Consider the following 16,110-nt stretch of genomic DNA (forward strand, 5'->3'; position numbering starts at 1 on the left):
TTTCAGTATCAGGTTGTCTTCTGTGTTGTTTAATACAGATATTAATGAGTGTGCGTTGGATCCTGATATTTGCTCCAATGGAATTTGTGAAAACTTACGTGGCAGCTATCGTTGTAACTGCAACAGTGGGTATGAGCCTGATCCTTCTGGAAGGAACTGTGTGGGTAAGTTACTCAATTTTTTTATTACTGTTGAGTAATTCATCACTATCTTGGTGCTTAGTTGAATCTACAGAATTTAGGTCGCAAGGCATCTACTTCTTAAAGCTACAATGAAAATGCAAAAATTCCCTAATGAAACTGCTCGTCTCAATCACTACATAGCTAATATTCTTACTGGTGTATTTTTCTGTTAGACCACCTAAAATGTGCCCCTTTCAAGGCTGCATGGTAATTTGTCAAGAGCTGAAGGTCACAATTTTTCATAGTAAAATGTAAGAGATGGCTATCATTATCATAATGGATGACAACTGGTGGCCTATGTACACAATCTCTGCAGTGTGCAGTAATTAATGATGTCCTCAAGTTACACAGGTACAGCAGAATGGATTGCATGCTTACTCCACTAATTTCTGAAAGCTTCAGGTTGTGCAGGAAGCAATGACCCACTCATAGGATCTCACAAATCATGTCTGAACAGTGGGCTCAAATGTAACAGCTATTTTATTCTTGAGAATTTCAGGTCACCAATATACAGGAATGATTCACTTCAGAAACTTCTAATTGTCATTTGTAGTTTGGTTTGGGTTTATGCCAAACTAATGTTGCAGTATCTAGATAAGTTTTCTGTAAGTGTTTAGAGCTACCCATCAGAAGATACCTATGTTACACATTTTATTCTTTGTCTAATGAATTCTATTATTCATGGTCATACATGAAATTAAGTATTTTTTTTCTTTTGGGAATTCTTACATCCAAAAGAAGTGTATTATACCGCAGGTACATTGTACCATAATATCACTAATAGTTCTGTTATAGTCCTGTAATTTTAAACAGAAATCTGAGGGGGGTTTTGTAATAAAAGCTATTGGGAATATATCTGAAACCATTAGAAAGTCTTAAGTGTTGTCCTACCATCTGGTGTGTTTATTTCAGGGAATTAGTGCTTTCTGCACTTAAAGGTTTACTGACCAATCACTGGTATTTGTGGTCTACAAAATCCCACCATTTTTGGTAGGGAAAACCTGGACTGTATAACTGTGGTATAATTTTGATACCAAACATTCCTACCTAGTGAGGCAAAGTAAACACAAAGTAATAAAAGTGTTTATTTTCATCTGCTTGACTTAAGGAATTTTACAGCGAGTTACTTTCTAAAGCCCCTAAATATGACCTATAGGCAGGAAAGGCACTGCTGCAGAAAACTATCAGTAGTTTTTTAAAATAGTTCACATAATAATCATTTTCTGAATGGATTTTATGGCAAGGGATTTTCTTATCTACTTACTCTTGGGATTATGCAAGTGCTAGTATAGGTATATGTCTGTTTAATTATTTAAATAAAAATACAGCATACTGACTGTGGGGATGAATTTATTCTTAGGAGAATTTTTACACAAAAGAATTTAATTATGAATACTCAAATAAAGGTTTGATTTGTTTTAATGGTACATATTATGAGATGTCAGAAAGTAAAAATGGTCACCAGACATAATGCAGACAGTATTTTTGTCAGTTTTAAGTGCTTTTAGAGCATGATCTGTGTTTTTGTAATGCATATCACAATAGATTACAGTCCAAATCTGAAGTTATTCTGTGAGATTCTAAGGAAGTAACATGTTCATAACACTGCTAATCTGGATAAAAGGATTATATGACAGCAAGCTCAAAATTCAAGTCTATTGCTCTTGAAATGTCAAATTCCAAATCTATCCTCTTTTACTTGGTTAAAATCAGATGGGGTTAGCTTAAAGACAGGTCAGTTTAGAAGAACTTCTTTACAGCTGCCAAACTTAAATCTCAGATTCATCGTCTGGGGAAATTTAGACTTTATTGTCTTAATCCTAAAGGAATTTATAAGCATAGCTTGCAAAATTTAATATAGTTGGGAAACCAAAAGCCTCCAGATTGTATTTATATTGTATTCTTATTTTTATTTATTTTTAAACTTAGACTGTCTAAAAAACCTAGTTGATTTAAGATTCCAGTTGCAGTAAGTTTGGGAAATCAAGCAGTCAAAATATCAGAGGTACCTTGACGCAGGATAAAGTGTCAGGTTTACCATGGTTTGTCCTGTTGCTATTCTGTGAGTTTAAGTATTGGTGACATGTGGTGGGTGCTAAAGGAAGGTAGCTTAAAATGATTTTTTTTTTTCTTCTTTTTCAAAATAACCAATGGGACAATGAGGAAGATGGATTTCTTTTTATTAGCATTATTTTGCAGTTAGTATAAGAGGAGTTCAGGGAGTGATGTTAATTTATGGGGTTTTCTTACTCAGTGTGCTTGATATGCTGGTCTTAATCATAGGGCTTTTTTTTAATACAGTATACATATACGCTGGTGAGGAGGTACATATGCGTACTCTTGAGATGTCTGCCATACATGAACTGAACAATTTAGATTTTAACACACATACTTACTTCATGGAAGACAAAAAATCAATTTTTGCGCATAAACCAGGATTAGAACAGTAATCTAACACACTATTATTTCTGTGTTTCAGAAAAAAAAAGAAAATAAGTAAACCTTTGTGAAGTTGTCATGGTGATAGTCATACAATTGACAAAAATCTCCAGCTCATTCCAGGAAAACATTATTTTAAGAGTAGCCATGAACTATTTTTAGAGCCTGCTAATGCTAAAAGCTTTAAAGGCAGAACAGAATTTTTGATAATAAGAATCTGACAATGAATTAGACATTTGAAACTGAGGATTGGCATTTTGCCTTGTTCAGTCACTGTTGTAGAAAACTGCATATCCAGCAACCTAATCATTGCTGTAGAAAGCAACAGGGGCTACTTCTGGAGGTGAAGGCACCTCATGGCATTTGCACTCATTGGTATGTCTGACTCATCTTTTTGCAGACATCGATGAATGTTCAATGAACGGGCTGCTGTGTGATAACGGTCTGTGTCGAAACACCCCTGGAAGTTACAGCTGCACTTGCCCAAAGGGTTACGTGTTCAGCACCGAGACAGACACGTGTGAAGGTGAAAAATCTGCAAGTTGTGTTAATTTTATTGCTTATTATATAACATTAGAGGTAAATGATTCAGAGTGGTGTCAAATACCAGAGGAAAATACAGAACTAAGATACTTCATAAAGCATTGCATTCCTCTTGTGATTTCTCTGTAGTATTTGTCAGTGTGTTCGGTCTTGTCATTTAATTTCTTTCAAAGTATTCACTTAATTTTTATATGAAAATATTTGCTTTCGTTCAATAAAACGTTTTTAAACTGGAATAAAGGGGAATATATGCTTGCCATTGGTCATGTAATAGGGACACTTAGTGTGTCATTTAGGGAAATGCATCTATTTTGATCACAGAGTCTCTTATTTTTTTTCTCCCTTCAGCCTGTGGCTATGCTTAATTCTAGATCAGGTTCTGGTATTTGTGATGCTTTATGTGGTGTTTGAATTCCAGGATCTTGATATTACTGCCTGGTGATATTAAAATTGTCCTTTATTTTTACAGTATATAATCAAAATTGCTTTGTTATGTTACTAATGAACACAGATATTAGAGCAATTAAAGTGTGACATAGCAGAAACTAATGGGAAGTTTTCATCAAAAAAAAAAATAAGAAGGGCTGTACTGTCAAAATAGAAGCATTAGCTTTTGTATCAATATTTAATTAGTATTCAGACTAGTAGAATTTTACTGATTTTGCATTATTTTTTATTTGGTTCCATGATCTGTAAATCTCAATATTTGTTATCATTAGAAAGTTTTTATAGTAAATAGTCTTGTATTAGTGAGTGATGATGAAGCTGTAATGCTTTGTTATGGAATACCTATTATGTGCCCATGTCATCATCCAGATTTGTCTGGAGCAGAGGAAGATGTTACTGTCCTCAGCTGCTTGTTATTACTGATCAGACAGTACTTATTGCCATACAGCTGAACAAATATTTTGAAAGGAAAGTGGAAGCACTCTATAAACCATTCTTGCTGTGTAAGATCAGTTGGGTTAACTTACATCATTTTCTTAGCAGCAAATGCTGAACGGACTAACTTTGCACTGAAGCAGGTGAGGAGCACTCCTGTGCTCTTTGCCAGTTTTCAGCAGAGGAGAGCAAGCAACATGGGGGGTGCAATAGTGTTTTGAATGTCTCCGACTGTTTGGAAAATGAACATGTGTTTACATTCAAAACATCTCATGAAATGGTTTAAATTCTGGCAGTATCAAATCATTCACCTCTTCACCCCTTCTGTTCAAAAGAAATTATGTTTCTTTATATTTCAGTACATGTGTGTTTCAGAGGTCACTTTTAAAAGTTAGAATTTCTTCTCTCCCTTTATGTTACAAATTAGTAGCACTTGTTCAGAGTAGGGCTCTTCTAATATCATAACCCCATGCATTCATAGTGGTCTCGCTAAGTTGTCTCAATTACTAGTATCTATCCACCATGTTCAGGTGAAATTTATTATTCAGTTTGTCTATGTGTTTAGTTTCTGTGCACTGAAAGATTTTTAGCTGTGAAAATGGCTTACCACATGCCCTTAATGTCCCTGTTTCTTAAGGAATCTTCTAGTCGGGAAAACTGAAATAGTATCGTAAAGGGAGATGTTCGTTACCAAGATGAAAAGACCATCAGCTTTGGAGCATAACACTAATCAAAAGATAGATGAATGAGATGCCAGAATACAAACAACCTATCCAAAATTAATGAAATAAAGTGTATCTAGATTTTCAAATATAAAACATAAATTTGTTTTTTAATGGTAATAATAATACTAGTAATATAAAGGCTCAAAATAAGGATTTGACAACAAGTTTCATGGTTGCATTGCGTCACTACAGCCTTAGGAAAAAAGTGATCTTTTCTGTCTTCTGGACATCTTTATCATCATTGTAGTGTGTTTTCTCTTGGACTAGAAGAAATTTGGGGATCATGATAATGTAAGCCAAATTTAGGAGTCCATAATCTTAAGTATTTTGTGATGGGTGTGTAAGTGGATAAGAGCATGAGGGAGTGTTATTCTGGAGTAAAAATTAATTTACTAGTTCATTTGAATTAATAGTTCATTTGGGAGGGGGTGACTTCCATAGATAGTATTGCCAACTTATACTGACTGCAAAACTATAGTATATAAAAAAAAATACAATTAAAATAGAATTTAGAGGAAAGTATAGGAAGAGAAGATACTAGCAGAACTGCAGATGGCAGGCATGTCCCCTCTTGATGGCACCTTAGTGCATTTTTCTAAGGAATGTGACCACTTCTAGGTTTTGTCTGAGGTAATTAGGTGCTTTCCCTAAATTATCAGTTTGTGAAGCAGTTCTAAAAACATGAGTAAAGAACCAGTATGATTTATTCAGACTAACATGTTACAGTGCCTCTAAGAGTCATCTAGTAATACAGGAACTGAGATATTTCACAACTCAAGCCAACTTGACTGTGAGGTAGAAAATGCACATACACCTTATTTGAGCAGGTTGTTATGTAAATTAAAATCTATTCTATTGTGAAAGAATAACTACTGAGAGGATCATACAAGCTCATTAATTGAGGCTGCTTGGGTTTCTGTTTGGTGGGTTTGGTGAGATTTTAATTAATGAATTTACTGTCGTTTTCTCTTTTTAACAATTTTTAGCTATTTATAAACCAAGATGTGTGTGTACATGTTTGCAGTATTTGTACTGTGGCTCCTGAAAGACTAATAGAAGAGTATTATTTAATATTCTAAAAAAGTCTAAATTAGGATAGATCTGACCCTGTCTCATCTCACTTTCATGGAGGTCATCAGGTTTAGCCTGTTACTGAAAAGAGGGATATTTTGCCATCTTTGTAGATTAAGAGTAACTGTGCTTCTCTTGGCTATATTTCGTAATCCAGAGTGTCTGCTGAACTGTAAGCAATTAGCTTGTGATTGGGCATGAATGCTGCAGTAATATTTAAAATAAAAAACTTTTTGTTAATGGAAGAAAAAACATCCTGTTTTACCATTTGGGAAAAAAACAACTGATCATTAACTAAAACTTAAGATTTGTAAGAGTATTTCTTTTCTGAACATAGTTTAATGTAATCACCCTAAAATACTTACCATTTTTATTGTCTACAGCAGAATCTGAGGGATTTTAAATTTTTTTCAATATTGTTATCTATATTAACTTAAGTGCATAGTTCATGAAGGATCTGTCATCTTCATCTAAAGTTCATAGTTAGATGTTTAAATTTAGCTGATCAGGTAAAAAAGCTGATCAGGAGGCGTTTGACATAAAACTGTCTATAGAACCTATTAAATGTATTATATTTGTTCTAATGTTGAGTGGGTTAGCAGCAGAGGAATAAATTCATCTCTTTCTGTCCAAATTCTGTTTTCAAATAAGCACTACGTAATTCAGTTTGGAGTTACAAACTCACTAGTTGTAAAAAACTTATGTAGCCAGAAGCTTTGTGTTGTGCTCTGAAAATGCTCTGAAGCTTATCATTCATCAGTATATTTTTAATTAATATAAACTCTCATCAGTAACTGTGAAGAAACAACAAAACCCTTCACTGTTTTCATTTATAGTTCAATTGAAATTTTTTATCATTTTGTTCTGGGGAATGGGGGAGCTGTTTGAGGCTTCAGAGTCTGTGAAAGTTGAGATTTTTACAACAAGCTCTGTGGTTTAGATTGTGTTTCCAGTGACATAACTAGTTAAACATAAACCAGATGTGCTTTGAAGTTCATTTCTAGGAATGTACAATGGACTATTTCAATTTTTGTTCCTCTGACATTTACAGTGTACACTCACTTCACTTTAGAAAAAATGTGTTTTTTTAAAAAAAAACTGGTAAATATTTTCATACATAGATGCTTTTATTTAAAAATATAAAACAGTATTAAAATCAATTTCGTTTCTTGCTAAAATTACCATTTAATGTTATTATAAGAAGGTGTATGGAAACAATTTTTGGAGTTGGTTTACATTGTGTATATGATACTTTTTTGCCTGATTCAGCAGAGCGCTAATGCTGAAGTGCATTCATCCTTTTTTTTTTTTTTTCCTGAATGGTGGTTTTGGGGAGTAGTCAATGCAATATTATAAACCTGTTAATAGCCAAAAGCATTGGGTTTGGGTTTTGTTTCTTTTTGTTTGTTTGTTTTTTTCTTTTTTCCTGACATGGTGCTGAAGCATGTCAAATGCAGAAAGTAACAAATCGGTTTTTTCAGGGTTAGAGACCTAGAGCATAGTCACAAGATCATTTTAGAAACAACCAGAAGTTAATGCTGCATACCCTAATCCTAAATGAAAGCTGCTCTCCCTCCTTCTACTCCATAGATAGAAATGGGATGAGTTTTCCTTCATGGGCATCAGGGCAAAGTGAAATGAGGAGGAGCCTGGTTCCCTGATACATCTTCCTCACCACCAGTCTTGGTGACCAACTTCAGCCATTCTCATCCCAGAAGATTGAAAGTGCCTATTTGTCTGTGGGATCAGTGAGGGTCTGGCACTGGCACTTCAGAAGGGTAGAAACTGAGACTGGGAATAAAAGGAGGGAGGGTGAAAGGGGAATGTCCTTTGCAGACAGCAGCAACCTGGCAGATTGAGTCAGCTGTCCTGCCAGGGAACATGTTTGATGTAAATTTGAGTGAGGATTTAGACTAGATCATCTGACTTTGGCTTGAAATGGACAGGCAGTTGTCCCAGTCAAGGAGGTGGTCAGCTCTGACAATGGTGTTACCACCTTCCTGTTCTTCCCCATTTTTGCTCACCCATATGTTCAGTTTGAGTCTTTTTGTCTTCTTTCACGGGCTTTGAGCAGAGAATGAAGAATGTAGCCCATGAAATCAAGAAAGCTGCCTCACTCTTCATAAGTTGTTGAACTTTAAATGCTTTGGCCCCTCTATCCCCACTTACTCACTTATCTTTGATTGTAGTTTTAGGGACACTGACTTCCAGGTGTGACCCTCAACCATTTTTTGTTAGGTTTGGGTTTCTTATTAACTCTGAAAACCTTAAATACAAGATGTGTTTTCCTAGAATAAAATTGGTTGTAAATATAACTTGCTAAATATCAGGAAGAACTAAACATAGGCATGATACCCTGATATTACATCTATAAATATGAAGTATTTTAAGATTCATACATTTTTTTATATTCTGAACATGACTGAAATGATGTTTTGGATAGCAGCAACCTTCTGCTTACTACAGAGTTTTGTGTTGCACATTGATGGTGTATGCACAGACCTGTGTGTGGTTGGACCACCAGCTCTTAAAACCATCTGACACTTTACATGAAAATTACCTGTTTTCACCTATAGATATCTTCATCAGACTTCAAGCACGTGACCTGTAATTTTCTTCACTGGGTGTCTGAGTCAGGCTAGATTTTAACTTTGCCTTTACAAAATTCAGACAAATTTTTTTGTTTGTTTCCAAGAAAATGTTGATTTTTCTATTTAGAAACATGCAAACCTTGTGACCTTTTCTTTAAAAAGCTGTTGCTCCTCTATACTGTTTCAGCTTGAAATTTCTTGAGTAGATTTTGTGTCAGGGTGGTGCCTCTTTACTCTGAAGAAGTGTTCTGATGCAGCCAAGTTGTCTCATTTTGCATGTGCCTAATGGAGACTGTTTTCAGTGTCCAAAAGCACTGAAGGTTCTGTGGCACAGATTATACCTGGTCCCTCATGAGAACTCTGGAGTTTCATCTTACCTACGAGCAGGAAAGAGCCCTTGCAGTTAACTAGACAGAGAATCATATCTGCATAAAAGCAAAGGCATAAATGTGGAGGCTGATAAAAGATCCCTCTGACCCACAAGAGAGCAAGTATACAAAATTACCCTCTGAATATCCCCAGTAGTTGTGGTTCGGGGACTTGTGATACCAGAAGTGGGATCTTTACCTAATACAGACCTTGGTGAATTTGTCTTCCATGAGCTTGTCCAGGCTGCCACTGATTAATGCAAACTTTTAGCATCCTAGGGCAAGGATGTCCAATTTCTCTGCCTGTTGTGTAAAGAACCTTTTCTTTACTTGTTTTGCTACAAGGCAACTTCATTGGATGTCCCTTTGTTCTAGGACTTTAAGAGACAGTGAACATTTGATGCCTTTGACAGGGAGAAACTATACCTTAAATTTAGTTAATTTGTCCTGTCTTTTCAATTTTTATAAGTTTTTCTAAAGCTAACCAAACTTCTGAAAGCAAGATTGCAGATGGAGAGGAAGAAAAAGTGTATCCTTCTCCAAGAGCACTTCTATACAGAGAATTATTTGACATGTAGTGCATACTTAAGATGGCTTCTTTGTCTCAGTGTGATCTGTTTCTAATTGTGGAAACCGGATATTTGGCTTCTCTGCAAAAGCAGCAGACTACTCTCCACTTCCAGGTTTGCCAGCTGGGGAGAGAGCAGGAGTCAAGGGAGACAGGGAACATACCTTGGATAATAAAACCTGAGGTAATAAAGCGTGAAATGTATTTACAGGGAGGAGAAGGGATACAGAGCAGATAAATGTTGGTGAGTCTTCCAGGTCGGCAGCTCGGATACAGAGGGACTTGGAGCTTACTCTGTCAGAACTAACTGGCTTTCCAGATCTACTTCATTACCTCTGTACTGCACGTCCCAGCACATTAGCCCAGTGCATCAGCAGTGCCAGACGCAGCGTGGCCCTGCCCGCTCACACATCGTGCTGCACTCCCCACGGCGAGCTGGCTCAGGCCTCAACCTGAGGCAGCGCGACCAACTATGTCTAAAGAGGCTGTTTGCAGTTGAACAGGGAAGCTCTGTCTAATGCCCTGCGGGGCTACCAGCCCATAGTAGGAAGGGGTTGATCAGCCTGGGTGCAGTTAGCCCTGTATAGCCAGCCATCAAAGTTGTGTGGGTGTGTTCATGTAACACAGTGTCTTGACCCAATAAGGCCTCCTAGATTTTATATCTCTGCATCTGTGTACGATTAATGTGTAAGATTACAATTAATCCACAAATTTAAGAGTAGACTTCACAAATGTAATGCTCAGTCACTATTCAAAAACTTGCTGGCGTTTGAGGACAAGTCCTACGTGTTCTTTGTAGGTAATTCCATTAAGTAAAGGAACTTTGAAAATTGGCTTTTTAATTACACGCTTGCTTTTGGCATGAAGAGAGAGATCATGGTTTTCTAAGTTTACTGATTTCTGGGCATTTTCCATATCTCTTTTTTCATTCTTTTTTTTTTTTTTTTTTCAGTAATAATATATACATAATTTGGTGAGTTTTTTAAACACATATTACTTCCTATGACCCCAGAAGATCATGAAAGAATACATCTCTGGTGACATGGAGGCTTGATACATCATAGCGTATCAAATAGCAAACAGTACCTTTTTCATAAATTCTAAAAATTAAGGAAGATATTTTAGTTTGTCTTGAAAATGATCTCTAAATTCTGTGAACGTTTCCAGTGCTTAACTAGATCCTGCTTTAATTTATAATTAATTTAACTCAGGCTATTTTAGTTTATGGATATGACATTTTCTCAAGCACTACTAGCAAAAATAAGCAAGCACTAAACAGTTTTCTTTATGGCCCACCAAAGGAACTGTCTGGTTGGATTAGAATGTATGGCTTGATTCAGGAACCAAATGAAAAATAAAATTGGATGAGTTCAGGAAGAAATGGTTGTCCTGAGTTGAGTGAGTGGTGGAGTTTTTTGATGGCAGGGGAGGGGGCTATTGGGGCAGCCCCCTGTGAGAAGCTTCTCGAAGCTCCCCCAGCTCCACGTCAGCTCCACTTCTGTTCAGGAAATTGAGCACATCAGCTGCGCCTCTGCGATAACGTATTTAAGAAGGGACGTGGTGACGGGCAGTGGGACTTGTGAGGAGGAGTTGCTGCAGCTGCATGAACACCAAGGTCAGTGGAGGAACGGAGGAAGAAAGGAGGGGGGAGGTGTGCCAGAGCAGAGACCCCCCTGTATCCTGTGGTGAGACGGCAGGGCAGCCCCCCCTGCCACCCATGAAGATCTATGGTGGAGCAGAAACTGATTTATGGCCTGTGGCTTCTGCTCAGCTGATCAATGTGCTGTGCCCGAAGTAGGCCGGGGTCTCATGGGAAAAGGTAGCCCCGCTGCTGTAATTCAGCGCTGGGAGGATTGCAGCATGTGGGGGAGTCCCACGCCGGAGCAGCTCGGGAAGGGCTGCAGCCGTGGGAGGGAATCCAGTCGGTGAAAATCAGTGAGCCATGACGGAGCAGTGTGGGGACGCTGCGGCCCGTGGGAGGAATTCATGTCGGAGAGAGTTTGTGGAGGACTGTCTCCTGTGAGAGGGGGACCATGATGGAGCAGGAGGAACAAGTTCCGGACACTCCCCTCACCGAAATTAAGGGAAGAAGTGGCAGCGCTGACTGCACCCCCCATTCCCTGCCCCTGCGCCACTGGGGGGAGGAGGTAGAGATATCGGGAGCAGACCTGAGCCCGGGAAGAAGGGAGGGGTGAAGGGAAGGTGTTCTCAAGGTGTGGCAATGCTTCTCACTGTCTTACTCTGTTATGTGTTGTTAGTGTCTGTAATAAATGTATGGGGTTTTTTCTTCCCCTAACGAGTCTGCCTCTTGCTCGTGATCATAAAGGGGAAATTTTTCCCCATCCCAGTCCTATCTCGAACCCCAAGCCTGGCTCTCTGTCCCTTCTCATTGCTGGAGGGGAAGGGAGAGAGAGCTGCTGCATTGTGGTTGGCTGCCAACCAGGCCTAAACCACGACAATGGTGAATATGCATCTGCATATTCTTTGAAAGAATTTGCTAGTGCTGTTTTAATCTTAAAACTGCTTTAACTTTTTTTAAAAAATCAGCAACTAATACTGTCTGTGAGGTCCTATTCTTAGATGTGAACAGGCTTAAAAAGCTCACAGGGTAATAAATAGAAGGAGTTAGGGGCTAAAGGGAAGTATCATTTACAGTATTCTAGTTTTCAACTCTGTTTCTTGAACACTTTCCAGAACTAGAGAATTACAGCCAACATTGTAATATTTTGCTTCTGACATGGTTTTCTTAATTATTCCAAAGCCTCATGGAGCCATAAATGACGAAAACAATAAGGCCCTTGTTTGCACTGCATGTTGTGGCTGGGAATGCATTGCATTCTATGAAAAACAGTTTTGTTTTTTCACAAGACAGTTATAATTGATGCTGGAAACTTTATAGTCCAAGTTGTTGGAAATTACTATCTTTGTAGGAAATTGCCTTTTAATTAACAGTTTCGAAGTAAGTGCTCCTGTACCTTTGCACATGTATGCTACCTGCCTGTCCCTATAACTTTTGAATATCATGCTGAGAGGAGTCGAGGGGCAAATATACCAGGCAGTCTTCGCAAATCATGGTGCATAGCAGCATTTATACTGTATATTTTCCAGGAGCACATCATAATTCTAACAGTGTCTTTTGTCTCTGGATTATAGATATAAATGAATGTGAAAGCAGCCCATGTGTCAATGGTGCCTGCAGGAACAATCTTGGATCTTTCAATTGTGAATGTTCACCTGGCAGCAAGTTGGACTCCACAGGACTGATATGTATTGGTGGGTATTTCTTCCTGTTATTTTCACTTTTTCTTACTAGCTTCAAAAACATTGATCATATTGATTGATTAAGCAAGAAAATAATGTATTTGGGTAATTTCCCTATGATAGCAGACAATATGGATAGTTCTGTAGGTAAGTCCAAACAAACACATACTAATTTGATTGCTACCATGGGAGCAGGAGCAAGCTGAGTGAAACATAATTCATGAGGATGTCCAACTATGGAGAAAGTAGTGAAATGCAGGTGTCGATTGGTGGGAGAGAGTAGGAATGTCTCATTATTATAATGAGAGTTATCCTTTGGGAGAATGAGAATATGAGTAAAGCTATAGGTGATTAGTCTGGTACTTGAGAAACTGTAAAGCAGAAATTGCCACTCAGTTCTTTGGCCACTTTTAAATCTGAGACAAGAAAGGAAGTAAAACGGGGGGAACATCGACTCAAATAGTGATAGGGAATCACATGGGTTCTAGGCTCCAGGACATTCTTCATAAACTGTGAAGACTGACTTTCCTAGCTATAAGGAAATGTTAATGCATTTTGCATTATAGCACAATCTCATGCTTTACCTCTTTTGCAAGAAGCTGGTAAAGGTGAGTAAGATAGATTGGAGTTCGTCAGGTTCCCTGCTCCTGAGGCAGATGCATGAGTATTGTCTTGGGTTTATATATATACACACACTCCATGTATATATATATATATATATATAATGTTAGCAACATTTGAGGATTCTGTTGCATTGAAAAAAAGCAGAGCACTGCACAGATTTTATTGGAGCTAGCAGCAACAGTTGTCTGCAAGATGTCATTGGCATTATCTTTGGAAGCCATTCATTAATGTTTTTTTTTTCTTGCCTTTCCGAGAAAACTAAAAGGGTTGGAGTCATCTGTACTTCTCAGGTGATCACAAGCTGCCATTGTTTCATCTTATTTGTGTAACATAATTGAAGTCACTGTAGGATATGTGGAATAAATTGACTGGAGTGTCATTAATAAGTGGATGATACTAATTTTGCATGTTCCTTTTATTTTAAGATGTTCTTGGTTCAACTTTCTTGCCTTGCCAAGATTTTCTTAAGATAAGAAATTGAATGCAAAAGCTCAAGTTTTCATTTAATGATGGAGTCTGCCTGTGCCTTTTAACCTGTTTTTTTTTTTCAGTGAATATGAATTCTGTGCCAAAGCCTTCTCTTAGATTTCCTTGTAGCATCACTGGCCAGTAAAGTTTAATATTGTTTTTGTTCTTTTTGACATCGTGCTGAATTCTTGATATGACCACACTAACCTATGTTTTGTTATACTTCTTATTTTTAATCTTGTTGTGTTCTCACATCCAAAGGTGCTACAAGTTCACTGGGTGCCTAATTATAACAGTGTTCTGGCTTTACTTTGCAAATGGTTTTCATTGAAATGTTTACAGTGTGAGGTCCTATTGGGTCTGAATATTAGTGATAAGTAACATAAAATGTGAACATAAGTATACCTGAACAGTCAGATAAAAAGTGAAGAATAGGAACCACCTATATGTTGTGAGCCTAATCATTAATTTTTTGCATTGACCAAAATCATCTCAGGAAGAATTTTCTATACTACAGGTGAAAATATGTTAAGACAGAAGGGTCAGAAGTAGAACTAATGTGAGACATAGATTTGTACTGTTAGAGCCCCCGGTTGTATGTTTTTCTACCTTGGCAAAATTTCCATTGGAATTCATAGTGATGAGAGGAAAGCAGACTGGATTATTGAAAAGCGAGTAAGGGATTGGAGGTTTATAGGTAGTTTACTGTGTGAAAAACTTGCAAGTGCTGTTGTCAAATGTATGCCATTTTAAATTTCTACAGTAGAGCAAGTTGTTTTTTTCACTGCAGTGAAAGACCTGTATATTAAATTTATTTGCCAAAATTTTTTAGTGGATTTCTCTTGTAAAATATTCCTGTAGCATCAGATCTGAAAAGCATATGCCAAAACATAAATGTGTTTTTCTTTTAATTTCAAATTTCCTCTCATGTCAGAACTAGAATGATTCCTATATTATAACAGTATAGGAATCATGGTTAAAGTTATTGAACTTTAAAATGGCACAAAATTTTTAAGTAAAAGTACATGACAACAATATTAGAATAAGAAAGGATCAACATAAACACCACTATTAATTTTATTTTTACATTTTATTGCTCCAGTGTGTTTGTTGCTACTTGGTCTTTTGTGGATTTTTAATGTCTTGTGGACTCAGGTCATGTATGGCATGTTAGACTGATCTTATATGGAGAAGCTATATGGCTGATGCATGTTCGTTAGTCTGTGGGCAGAAGACTTTGGTCTGTCAGTTCCTCTGGTACCTTTGCTCAGTCTGCTCAAGGCTGAAGAATCAGATGGCTTGAACCATTTGCATCCATATTTCCTATAGAAATTGAGCATAGATGTGAGCCATTTGTCTCTTTCTGTGAGCTTTCCTGGGTAGAGAAAAATCACTTGCTCAGATTACAGTCAGAATTAAAGTCACAAAATTTGTGCTCAAATTTAAACTCAAACCTCCAGTAAATGAGGGTTGTTAGTTCAGCAGTTACAATAAAAGCATTCAGCAAAAATGTTGCCATATTCTGCATTTATGTGCTTGCACACTGACAGTGTTTTCAATATTGAGGCTGCACTCTTAGAGGGAAGAAAGTGGAATTGTCTTTAAAATACATCTGTTGGTTCTACAAATGTTGCATTGCTATTTTTGCAATTGCTCATACAGTAGGGGTACTGCCATTTCTGCTCTTTGAAATACACACTTAATATATGCTTTTTATGGATGTTTTAGTCCAGATTTGTGGAATTCATACAGTGCACAATAAGTGGGCTGCCATCTGCCTGTAGTATGCATATATTCTTCTTCAAGTCAGAATCAAAGAGATGCAAGCAACAGAAAGAATGCTTTGATTCTGGGTAATAATGTTTTCACCAAAGCAAAAGTCACAATGACTGCCCGCTGTAGATTTCATCTGAATAAGAGAGACTATGTAAAATAAAGGAAATTAGCTGATAGCCTGGAAAAGATAAGATAAGCAGACTTTGGCAGGATAACATAGATGCAGCTGATATGAGAAAAGTCGCCTTCTAATTTGTATAATTTAAATAGTTTTGGGAATATGAGTTTGATTTTTCCATCCTGTAAAATCTGCTACTAAAAATAAGTAATATTGAGTTCAGTAAACTTCTAGTGAATAAAGCAATGGAAGCACTTACATTTTGATAACATAAAGCAGAGACATCAACATATGGGCAGCAAGCTATGGTGTAAAAGAGCAGCTAAAGAGCAGCTAAAGAACCCATATTTTCTCTCCTCGTGTTGGTCCCTGAATTTTGGACATGTGATGACCAGGAATATGCCCATCACATGACTGACTAAGACCTAACCCAGCTATGACCACCCAGGTTTTGTCTTTGGCCTTGTTACATTAACCCAAATCTCAAATGTTCA

The 16,110-nt window shown here is 37.3% G+C and overlaps 1 protein-coding gene across 1 annotated transcript in view; it reads left to right on the forward strand.

The window, feature by feature from the left end:
* The window catches only part of FBN2 (fibrillin 2), a 181,645-nt gene that overhangs the window by 95,141 nt on the left and 70,394 nt on the right, over positions 1 to 16,110 (forward strand). Inside the window, exons 18-20 of the mRNA XM_042787813.1 lie at positions 39 to 164; positions 3,022 to 3,147; positions 12,523 to 12,642. Coding sequence (XP_042643747.1) covers positions 39 to 164; positions 3,022 to 3,147; positions 12,523 to 12,642 — 372 coding nt within the window. The remainder of the gene's footprint in view (positions 1 to 38; positions 165 to 3,021; positions 3,148 to 12,522; positions 12,643 to 16,110) is intronic.

The sequence above is a fragment of the Tyto alba genome, unplaced genomic scaffold (assembly GCF_018691265.1).
Source record: "Tyto alba isolate M040663 unplaced genomic scaffold, T.alba_DEE_v4.0 Super-Scaffold_13, whole genome shotgun sequence".
NCBI lineage: Eukaryota > Metazoa > Chordata > Aves > Strigiformes > Tytonidae > Tyto > Tyto alba.